The 12064-nt window shown below is 35.5% G+C and overlaps 1 protein-coding gene across 1 annotated transcript; it reads left to right on the plus strand.

The window, feature by feature from the left end:
• Positions 1-8393: 8393 nt before the first annotated feature.
• Positions 8394-11265, plus strand: LOC113860048 (elongation factor 1-alpha). The gene is made up of 3 exons (XM_027492672.1): positions 8394-8530; positions 9470-9942; positions 10037-11265. The coding sequence occupies exons 2-3, from the start codon at positions 9481-9483 to the stop codon at positions 10916-10918; spliced, it is 1344 nt and encodes a 447-aa protein (XP_027348473.1). The 5' UTR covers positions 8394-8530; positions 9470-9480; the 3' UTR covers positions 10919-11265.
• Positions 11266-12064: the final 799 nt, after the last annotated feature.

Below are 12064 nucleotides of genomic sequence, written 5' to 3' on the forward strand. Positions count from 1 at the left end.
AATAAAAAAAAGGGAAGAGATAAATGAAAATATGATAGTAAGCAGTGATGTATGAGATTGATGCGTGTATATTATAGTACTGGTGAATGAAATTGGTATAAATATATGAAAGTATTGAGAAAATATAAGTAAAAAGGAGTAATTAATATGTGTCGCAAAAATACCAATTGGTGCAATTATGATATATAAGTTGTAATACATCGACGGGTGAGATTATAACACATGTGTTATAGTATATTAATTAATGTGATTGTAACACATGTATTAGAATAGTATGATTTGATGTGCCACTGTTGAGATACTGTATAGATAGTTTAGGATATATTGGGGGTATAGGGTTTAGAGTTGATTGTGGAATTTTGGAATAAATAAGAGTGGTAAATGCAGTTCACTGATGTGTATACGATGTAAAAGTGAGATGCATTTATAAGTCTCACACTCATTTTTTAACTGAACTCCTAACTATATCTTTGCCTAGAGGGCTATAAACGCACACGTTATATCCGTGTATGGGTTTAGCTGACCAAAGACTATCCATGTTGTGTAAGTCCTCCGTAACTAGGGAGAGGTATTGGTAGCGATTTAAGGGCTCGAGAGTACCTAGAATAATATTAATTGATGGAATATTCAAATTTAAAATGGGTAAAGTGACACGAAGTTATGGATTGGGTGATGATGTTTGATTAAACGTGGGGTAATGTGCAAGGATAACTTTAGTTTGATTAAAGTTGTATGAGTTCAGGTATTGAATTTGATTGGATTGAAGCATTGATTCAATAAGAAGTAGAAAAAGATGTGTATACATAATTTTGTCTGGTTAAATTTGTTGAGAAAGAAATATTGTTATTTTGTTATATGTTATATTAGAAAATGTTTATGTATTATTTTGATTACTTTATAAATAAGAATTTTAGTGGGACGAGGGATACTCACCCTTATAAACTTTTTTAGGTAATGAAGAGATAAAAAAAAAAGGGATTGATTTATTCTAGAATCATACTTGCAAGGAATAGCAAGAAGAGAACTGATATGCAAGATTTAGTTTATTAGGAAAAATTATGATAACATTATTGACTGAGTTTCTGTTCAAAGTTATTTATAATATGTAATTATTTTAAATAATAATTCAATGTAATATTTAGAAATAGATGGTTAATATAGAATTTTAGTTTTCTTCAATTGTAAATTTATAATCTTGAATGACATCTTTAATTCTATTTATGAACGATATTTATATATATATATAATTTTAAATTTTGTTCATTTTCATTTATTTAGATTTTATAATACACAAAAATTTTCTATATATTTATCTATTTTTCACTTATTTTAATCACATCGCATTGATATTTGTATTTTTAAATAGGAAATTATTTAAATTATAATAAGGATATTACAAATTTTTGCTCCAATAAACCCTATTATATTATTGTCTTAAAAATTAGTTTTTTAATATTTTATATTAAAATTAAAAATATAATTTTTAATAATATTTGTATGTCAATATATACTAAACTATCTACTTAAATGTCTCACTTGGATATCTAAGCTAATATTTTATTTTAATTAGACACAAATTATTCAATACGTATCATACTATAAAAAGATGTTAGTAACGGGTTGGATAATGCAACACATAATTTATATAAGAGATGTCCATGTTTCATAATTTAGATTTTTCCCAAATGCGTGACATTGTAAGACCTTGCATTAACTCTATGTAAATACTCACCCCACTAGGCTATTAAGCACGTACCAAAAGAATAATCACTAGTGGCACCAAAAATACTAATGCATTAAGCATCAATTTGTAATGGACCATAGCAGGATGTCAATGCAAATACAATGACGATGGCCTTGTTCTAGATTTTGTGTCCTAAAAAAACATTTGAATTCCTTTTTTCATTAAAGATAGATTTTTCATTTTTTAAATCAAATTAAATTAGTGCCAACTCTCACAATCTACATTTTTTTTTTTTAATTTTAAAGGTTTTTTTTATAGGCAAGACAAATATTATTAGAAAGAGTTTAAGGAGAACTCAAAACTCATATACACAGAAAAAAATTACTTACTCAAAGAAATAAAAAACAAATATATACTTATACAAAGATAAGACAGATGCAATTTCGTGGGTTCAAATACCAATCAGCTAACATAATAGCTTCTCCCTTACTAACAATTGATAGTCATTTCCAGGACCTCAGAATAATATAATCTAGGACCTCCCTCTCATCTAAAACACCATTGGAAAACACAATTCTATTTCTATGTAACCACAAAGACCACACAGTACTTACCTAAACAATTAATAAGCATATCTCTTCTCTTTTACTACAGCTAACACCTACCCAAGAAAGCAAGTGAGTCGATAAATCTGAAGGCAAAGCCAGTGAGAATCCAAGCCAACGCGCAGTAAAGTACCAGATTTGAGATGAAACTGAACACGTTAAAAATAAATGAGTTGAAAGTTCCTCCAAACCATGACAGAAGCAACAAGTTATATCATCAATTTAAACCCCACGATCAATCAGCAAACCTTTACTAGGAAGTGCATTCAACAACAATTGCCAAGAAAATACTAGACACTTAGAGGGACCTTCCCTCTCCATAGCATTTGCAAGGCATCTGCCGTATACTGATCTACACTATTAGGACCACCAAAAAGTTTAAATAGTCATGGATACGCAGATTGCACTGAATAACAACCTGAAGAATCTGTCCTCCATACCATTTATCTTCTTGTAGTAACTTAATAGAAATTCCTTCCACAAGCTCCAACAAAAGATTAAAACTTGAGATCTCATATTGAAAGAGTCCTCTTCGCCAACTAACATTCCAAACCCACCTAGTGCCATCATGAAAATCATTCTCCAATACACATGATTCAGCATTCCTCGCCACCATAAACAATTACAGAAATGCTTCACACAATCGCACCTCACCTACCCACTTATCTCTCCAAAAAAGTGTGTGTAAACATGCACCCACACTCCTATCAAACTTCCATCCAGCCATGAATTCTCTTGATGAATAACCTCCAGCAAATCCCGCCACCACAAAGAATATTTGTTGTGAACTAATGAATGCTGAATAGAAGAAGATAATCTTCCATATCTAGATTCCAACACCTGCACCCACAATAAACTAGAACAATTAACACCTCGCCACAACCATTTACCAAGAAGCGCTTAGTTAAACCACTGCACATTCCTAATGCCCAAGCCACCATTCTTTCGTAGTCTATATACCGTTTCCCATTTCACCCAGGGGATTTTAGATCCATCCTTAACACCTTTCCCTAAAAAATTTCGTTGGATAGTGACAAACTCCTTTATCACTGACTTCGGCACCTTAAAAAAGGATAACGAGTGCGATGGCATAGAATTAAGAAATAAGGAGCTTTATTGAGTACTACCTTAAAAGGTAGTACACCCTTATAGCAATAGTGAAACGCATTTTAGAGCTCTGTAAGAGCCATACAATTGGTTTCACTAAGGTATTATAAGCCCCAGGGGGAGGGCCAAGCTCTGCTTTGGTCCACCACCCCTGAGCAAAAAAATTGTAAAGTGTCCAGTAAAACCTTACTCTTAGATGAGGGGAGGTAAGAGGTCTATACCCATTGCCATATCGGTTAGCGGTGGAAGTTGTATGGGCCAACTTTCCCTTTTCCTCCCATTATGGGTCAATGACACTCACTCCCGAGACTTTGCCAGAAGCTTGTTTTCTAACCAAAAAATGGAAGATTTTTAGACCCGGAATAAACTTGTGGTTGAAGCCTTCTTTCTCTAGTAGGAAATCAAACAAATCTAGAAACAACATTAATCAAAGTCACCCTGCCTCCAATTGATAAATACCTATGCTTTCAAGACGCTAACTTCTTTTTAAGAGCCTCTAACACACCCTTCCATGCACTAGACTTTCTCAAGTTAACACCTAACTGTAACCCGAAATACTTTAATGGAAAATTACCAATCTTACATTATAGGAACTCCGCAGCCAAGTTTTCAAAGTCATCACCAGTGTTAATCCCTAATACACAAGATTTATGAAAGTTAATTTTCATACATGACATTAATTCAAAGCTACGCAATACTGCTTTCAAAGTTCACAAATTCTGCACCGAAGCCTCTCCCATAATCAATGTGTCATCTGCAAACTGCAACAAAGAAATATCTGGTCCCCCTACCCCAATCTTCACACCAGAGAACAACCCACAAGTTACTGTCTTCCGCATAAGAACTCCTAACCCTTCCGCTGCCACAAGAAAAAGAAAAGGGGCAAAAGGATCCCCCTGTTTTAGGTCCCGCTCAATATGAACCTCCAATGTAGGACAACTATTAATCAAAGCTGATAGGCTACCCCCACACACACAAGCTTCCATCCAATTTACCCATTTTTTTGAAAATCCAAAGCTACGTAACATAAACAAAAGATATCTCACTCTACCGAATCATAAGCCTTCTCATAATCAAGCTTTAACACAAAATATCTCTTGTTATACCTCCGCACACAATCAACTGCTTCATTAGCCACAAGCACACTATCTAACATGTTCCTTCCTTGGATAGAGGTTGATTGTTCTTCTGAAATTATTGAATCCAAAACCCCTTTCAACCTATTTGCCAAAAGCTTGGAAACAATCTTATAAAGACAACCTAATAATGAGATAGGCCGAAAATCAGATATCTGTTGTGGGAAGACACTTTTGGCACATTTCCTGGATCACTCCCCAAAACCTCTTAAGGAACACAAAATTGAAACCATCAGGCTCCAGACTTTTATCGCCCTCACACTCCAAAATCATCCTTCTCACTTTCTCCTCCGAAAAAGCATTAACAAGCCCCTCATTTTGTAGAACAAAGACTCTCGGTAAATAATTAACATCAATAGTAGGTCGAAGCCAACCTCTATTACTAAAATGAGCCGCAAAATAGGACACCACACATGTTTTAATCTCATCAACCTCTTCGACACATCTCTCCCCAATTTGAAGCGCGTGTATATTATTTCATCGTCGCCTCCCATTAACACACAAATGAAAGAACTTTGTATTTAAATCACCCTCTTCCCCCCATCTCACCCGAGCTTTTTGGGCTATGAGACTCTCTCTATTCTTCCTAACCCTCCAAATATCACCCACCAATATCTGTTGACGCTCCTTCTCCACATCGAAAAGTTCCATCACAGAATTTTTATCATCAATCAAGCTCAACTCAGTTGTCAAATCAGAGATCACCTTATCAACATTTTCAAATACCTCAATATTCCATTTTTTCAATGCAATCTTAACATTCCTAAACTTCTAGCTAGCTCTCTGGGCAGCTCATGGGAGGGTAAAATCTCTTTTCCACGCTTCCTCCATCACCTCCAACTTCTTTATGAGTCAGCCAACAATTATTAAATCGAAACGGCTTCGAACCCCAGTTAACCACTTTGTGCTTAAGAATAATGGGACAATGATCAGACACATTTCTGCTGAATGAAACCATCTCCCCAATAATTAAGCCAGGAACTAGAAACAAAGACTCTATCTAGCCTGCTCATCATAGAAGCATCTCCTTTTATCCATGTAAATTTTTTACCCACAAGTGGAAGATCCACAAGTTCCATTTCCTGAATGAAAGAATTGAAGCCATCCATTTCAAAGATACCATGGTCTGCCTGATAACCCTTCCTCTCTTTCACCTATCTTATAGCATTGAAGTCACCCAATATACACCACATAAATTTGTCAAAACCTCTTCTTATCATGAGAAAATCATCCCATAACTTTCTCTTCTCACTTAGTCTACACGATGCATAGACATTCACCACAACACATAGGTTTCCAGTAGCCAATACCTGCAAGCAAACACTCAGGAATTTAGTACCAGAAAAGGAGAAAAGTATTTTACCTTTGGAAGTATCCCAAAGTGAAAGCATACCCTCGCTTTTGCCAATGGAGGGCAAGGCACACCAATCAAAATCCATAGAACCCCACAGACGCGCATATAAATTACTATTACATGTCTCAAGTTTTGTTTCCTGAATCGCCAAGAACTCCAGACCTTCAGAGCGAACAATCTCACACCTTCTTTTACTTTACCTCGCTCCCCAGCCCTCAACAATTAAATGAGCCAATCTTCATTTAGAATCAAAGCGAACTTCATGTTCTTTCGCAATTGTTCTATCACGTACCTCCATCTCAATCAATTTCTCTCAAACTTACTCATCGTTCTTATGTACAACTAAACTAACCTTCTTGCCAATGTCTAATAACCTCGACATCATTACCTCATAATCACAATTTGTAGCAGCCATTCGCTCCTCCACCTCCACTGAAGGATTAGAAGGATGCGAGTTGTAGGAGCTCTTAGAAGCATTAGCTGAGATTGCATTAGTTAGCGAAACCTATCTTCTAAGTTGTGATGGCATTGACGCTTCTTTATTGTGATTCTTAAGGGTTTTTTGAGGGGGTTCTATGGAAATTGCGCTTTTATGTCTCTACCCTCCTTCATTACCTTGACTACCATTCACAAAGTATGCCCTCCGAAGGGATTCACGCACATTGACCCTCTCTTTCAAAATTTTGGATTGAAAGGGGTCGACTTGCGCTATCCCAATTGTCTTCATATCCCATGATTCTGGATTTTCCCAAGTCAATGCATCTAATACAAACAGGACTGACAAATTCAACCCATCTTTTGCTATTGGGACTCCCCTCTCCACATTTTCAGAAGGCTCATTCACAGCATCACAGATAGCCACCGTCGAACCCATAACATCCATACCACCAGCCCCCAAACCCTCATCCACCAAACACCCTTTTGCTGACACTTCACCCCTAATCACAGAATCAACCAAATGACCTTTACTTCTGATATCACCTTGCAGCACACTCTCCTCCTCATTAGAATAGTTATCCAACGCTTCCAACTCCATTGAACCAACCTCAGATGAGTCATTGCCGTCCTCAGAAGAGTTAGCCACGCCTTCCTTTATTGCGACTACTACGTCACAGGCATGCTCTTTAAGCATGAATATTGAGTAAAAACGATCATTGACTTTCACTGTAATATTTTGCTTGATAAGTTCAGTAATGGTAGTACCTACTTGTATCCTCCCATAATCCAATCGTCGTCTTTTTATCGTGACTTGGTCTATCTGGATAAAATCACCAAGCGAAGAAACTTAACTTACGGAAGAATAACTCACTCCAAACATGCAAAGGGACCCCATAACACCGTACCCAAGTCACCCTTCGCGCATCTACCATACTTGGGTGCCACTCTCGTAGATCATAGAACCATTTCTCTCACCACAATTTGTTGAGCGATACTGTATCTTCTCTCTAAATCTACCCCCGTATCAGATTTCACTAGCACCATATCATCACCGATAGTCATGAAATTAATATCCAACGTACCTTCTCGCAGAAGAGTCCCTCGCGTAACTTTTAAAATTTTAAAGGTTACCACGATTATATAGTTGTCCACCATGATTATGATTGCAACAAGGATTTATCTTCTCAAAAGTAAAAAGACACAATTATTTTATTTTATTTTGTCTAACGTGTTATGATTTTTATTTGCAAATTTTGTTAACAGTAGTTTTAGGAATACAGTATCGCAAGAACTATGATTTGACATTATTTTCTTGAAAACTACTAACAAACGGATTTTTCATTTTAAGTATTTTTAAATTTAAAAATATAATATTTTTAATAAAAATATATAATTAATTAAAAATCCTAAAATTTATGTAAAAGGAGTTTAAAATTAAATCTACATTAATTATTTAAACTTAAAAACTGAACACCACACTATCTATCTATATTAGAGTATTGTTACGGGGTATTTTAAATATTAGCATTTTTTTTATGTATTAATCCATTTTTTCGTTATGGTATGTCACTTTTGAATATTTATTAATTTTAATTTTATTATTATTATTTAAATTTTATATTTTATATTTTAAAAATCCCATCTCTTAAGATTTAGTCTTATTTAATTAATAATTAAAATATTTATTTTAAAATTGATTAAATTAAAAATTTAAATTATATATTTTTATTAAAAATATGAAAATAATTTTATAACTTCAAAATAATTAAGAATGCATCATAGGTTCATGCCACTGGGTTGAAGGAAAACTTTTCCACTTAACGAGGTCGTTTTAATGTAACTTTTATTTTGCGCTCGTCATAGTTGCTTTGCTAGGAGGACTCTCTCCTTCGAAACCACTACAACTGAAAATACACGCCGTTTCGGAGAGCGTGGGTAGCAAACACGACAAGGCCTTATGAAGAGCTGGAATGTCAAGAACACGCGATGTCGTATGAGCGTGGGAAAGTTTACGATGATAAAACATACGAGAAGCGGGGCATATAAGGAAATCTGATAGAAGAGCGAGGGCGTTTTCGGAACTAAAGTGTTGCGCTTCGGTATAAAGTTCCCAAACCCTAAAACGAATGCTCACTCTGCTCTTGCTTTAGCCATAACTCAGTCTCTGCATAGCGGCTGAGGGTTTCGAGCGTCGTCTTTTTCTGAGGTATAATCTTCGATTCATTCTATGTCTTCTGTATTCTGTTCTTTCAGAGGCGTTTAGAAAGCCATTATTTAATTCGTAGTATTTTGTTTCATCGGTTTTATGTCTCGTCGTCGTTCGTTTTTGTTCTATAATCTTCTGTTCTTTCGTACACTGTCAATGGTATTGATTCATCGGTTTATATCTGTGTCTCGTTGTGTCTGGTTAAATTCGTATGGGCTGGTGTGTATATGAGTTTTGATTTGTAAACATCGATTCTTTTGCTTATTTTATTTGTTTCTTGGATGAATATTTATGATTATTTGGGTTTCTTGGTTTTGAATCTTCTTATTACATGCATAGATCTAACAGTTGAACGCTGAAATAATATTAATATTATTGGGATATTCTAAATCTTTTGGCCGGATGATTCTAGATCTGTGTAATCTCAGGATTATATGCCGCCTATTTTTAATTCTCTTTTATAAAAATCTTTTTGTGGTTCCTTCGAACGAAACCTTTTCCATAATCGGTTGTTATTATTAGAAGATATGCGTAGTAAAATTTGTTGTGGTTTACTGATTCTGTGAAGGAAATATTTTTGTCCTGCAAGAGTTTTGTTGATCTATTTGGTAGTTTGATATTAAATTTATCTTGGATGAGGCACTGGGATCGTATTGTAACAAATTGGTGTCAACATTATTTTATTGTTGATTTGTGTTTCTGCTTGTTGAAAATGCGTAGGGTTTAACCCCAGTTTTGTAGCCTAATATATTTTAACCATGACTGGTTTGATTTATCTGTCTAACAAATAAGATAAATTGCTCTTGGGACCTGATTTGTTCTAGTTGGTTTTCTTTTATTATAAACCGGATAAGTTTGTTTCTTTCAAAAATATGTTTCCTGTTTAGTTGTTTTATCTCGTGTTTTCTGACATAGAAATCTTTTGATTAATTTCCACAGCTTAAGTAATCATGGGTAAAGAGAAGGTTCACATTAACATTGTGGTCATTGGTCATGTCGACTCTGGGAAGTCAACTACCACTGGCCACTTGATTTACAAGCTTGGAGGTATTGACAAGCGTGTTATTGAGAGATTTGAGAAAGAAGCTGCTGAAATGAACAAGAGATCATTCAAGTATGCCTGGGTCCTTGACAAGCTCAAGGCTGAGCGTGAGAGAGGAATTACCATTGATATTGCATTGTGGAAGTTTGAGACCACCAAATACTACTGCACTGTTATTGATGCTCCTGGACATCGTGATTTTATCAAGAACATGATTACTGGAACTTCCCAGGCTGACTGTGCTGTCCTTATCATTGATTCCACAACTGGTGGTTTTGAAGCTGGTATCTCCAAGGATGGTCAGACCCGTGAGCATGCTCTACTTGCCTTCACTCTTGGGGTCAAGCAAATGATCTGTTGCTGCAACAAGGTATAATTCTAGGCTTTGATTGTATTATGCTTTGCTGCTAATCTGATTGTTTTTTAGTAGCTGTTTTCTGATGTAACAAAACATTTGTCAACAGATGGATGCCACTACCCCAAAGTACTCCAAGGCCAGATATGATGAAATTGTTAAGGAAGTTTCTTCCTACTTGAAGAAAGTTGGTTACAACCCAGACAAGATTCCATTTGTTCCTATCTCTGGTTTTGAGGGTGACAACATGATTGAGAGGTCCACCAACCTTGACTGGTACAAGGGTCCAACACTTCTTGAGGCTCTTGACCAGATCAATGAGCCTAAGAGACCCTCAGACAAGCCTCTGAGGCTTCCCTTGCAGGATGTCTACAAAATTGGTGGTATTGGAACTGTGCCAGTGGGACGAGTTGAAACTGGTATCCTGAAGCCAGGTATGGTGGTGACTTTTGGTCCCACTGGTCTGACAACTGAAGTTAAGTCTGTGGAGATGCACCATGAAGCTCTCCAAGAGGCCCTTCCAGGAGACAATGTGGGATTTAACGTTAAGAATGTTGCAGTCAAGGATCTCAAGCGTGGTTTTGTAGCCTCAAACTCTAAGGATGATCCTGCAAAGGAGGCTGCCAACTTCACATCCCAAGTCATTATAATGAACCATCCTGGCCAGATTGGAAATGGCTATGCTCCTGTTCTTGATTGCCACACTTCTCACATTGCTGTCAAGTTTGCTGAGCTTGTGACCAAGATTGACAGGCGATCCGGTAAGGAACTCGAGAAGGAGCCAAAATTCTTGAAAAATGGAGATGCAGGTTTTGTTAAGATGATTCCCACCAAGCCCATGGTGGTTGAAACTTTCTCAGAGTATCCTCCTCTTGGTCGTTTTGCCGTGAGGGACATGCGTCAAACTGTTGCCGTCGGAGTCATCAAGAATGTGGAGAAGAAGGACCCCACTGGAGCAAAGGTCACCAAGGCTGCACAGAAGAAGAAGTGAATGCATTTTGGTGTTTCTGCAATTACATGTGATCATAATTATATTTATGGTTACAGAAAACAGTTCCTTATTAGTATTTTATCCCATGAGAGTCTAGATGGTTTTACCTGTTATAGATTTATGCGTCAGCCGTTTTCTTGCAACCTTAGCTTTCAAAACTGGGTTCTTGATCGGCGATGGTGAATTTTCGTTATGTGTTGAGTCCTGTTTTCACTTTTAATGTCATAGTCTGTATGAGACACTTTTTTCACAGGCAGCTATAGGGTTTTAGATTTGCTCCTTTGCTGCTGAGGGATGTTATAATTATTCGTCTTTACATTTATAAATTTTGTCAAACTGTTTTTGAAGTTCTCTCTTCATTCGGGTGGGTAGCGCTGCATGCACGTTGATTTGATTTTGCTTTGGTTCTACGCGATCAATTTATTGGCTGTCATCAAACGAACTAAATTCGCTAAAGTTGCTTCCATTTATTTTACTGATGGAAATTTTTAATTAAAAAATTGCCTTCATCTATTTTAACTTTAATTTTTACTATGAATGATAATAATTTAAATCTTTATAGAGAATTTTATTTGGTAACTCAAATATTTAAATGGTGACATAAATATTCTTCAAGAAATATTTTTTACCCTGAAGTTCGGAACTTACACAACTCATCGTGGTTATAGCTGGACTCGATATAATACATACCGCAGTAGTAGTAATAATAATAATAATTACTTCTGAATAAGTTATTAAATAGGATATATTCTACCCCAACGTCAAATATAAAATGGTATATTAATGCATATTTGATATGATTTATTCTTTTCTTGAAACGTACGATTAGAAATATTTGCACAATTATATTCTTAGGTGAAATTTAACATAATAAAAGAGAGCCTGACGAAAAGTTTAGTATCAAATTTCACAAAATATGCTATTTTATTTATACATATTTATATGGTTAACTAAAGTTAAAATGACGTTAAGTGATTGCGTAACTTAGTACACATGTGAAAATTAGAGTGGCTTTTTTGCATGAAAATTATTTTTTAATGTCATATTTAAAGAAATGTATTAAACTGTTCACGTCATTAAATTTTAATACGAACTATTATTCAGCTAGTGATATTTGGTTGTAAAGTTCGTAACATCAATTATTTA

The sequence above is a fragment of the Abrus precatorius genome, unplaced genomic scaffold (genome assembly GCF_003935025.1).
Source record: "Abrus precatorius isolate BTA unplaced genomic scaffold, Abrus_2018 Scaffold2, whole genome shotgun sequence".
NCBI lineage: Eukaryota > Viridiplantae > Streptophyta > Magnoliopsida > Fabales > Fabaceae > Abrus > Abrus precatorius.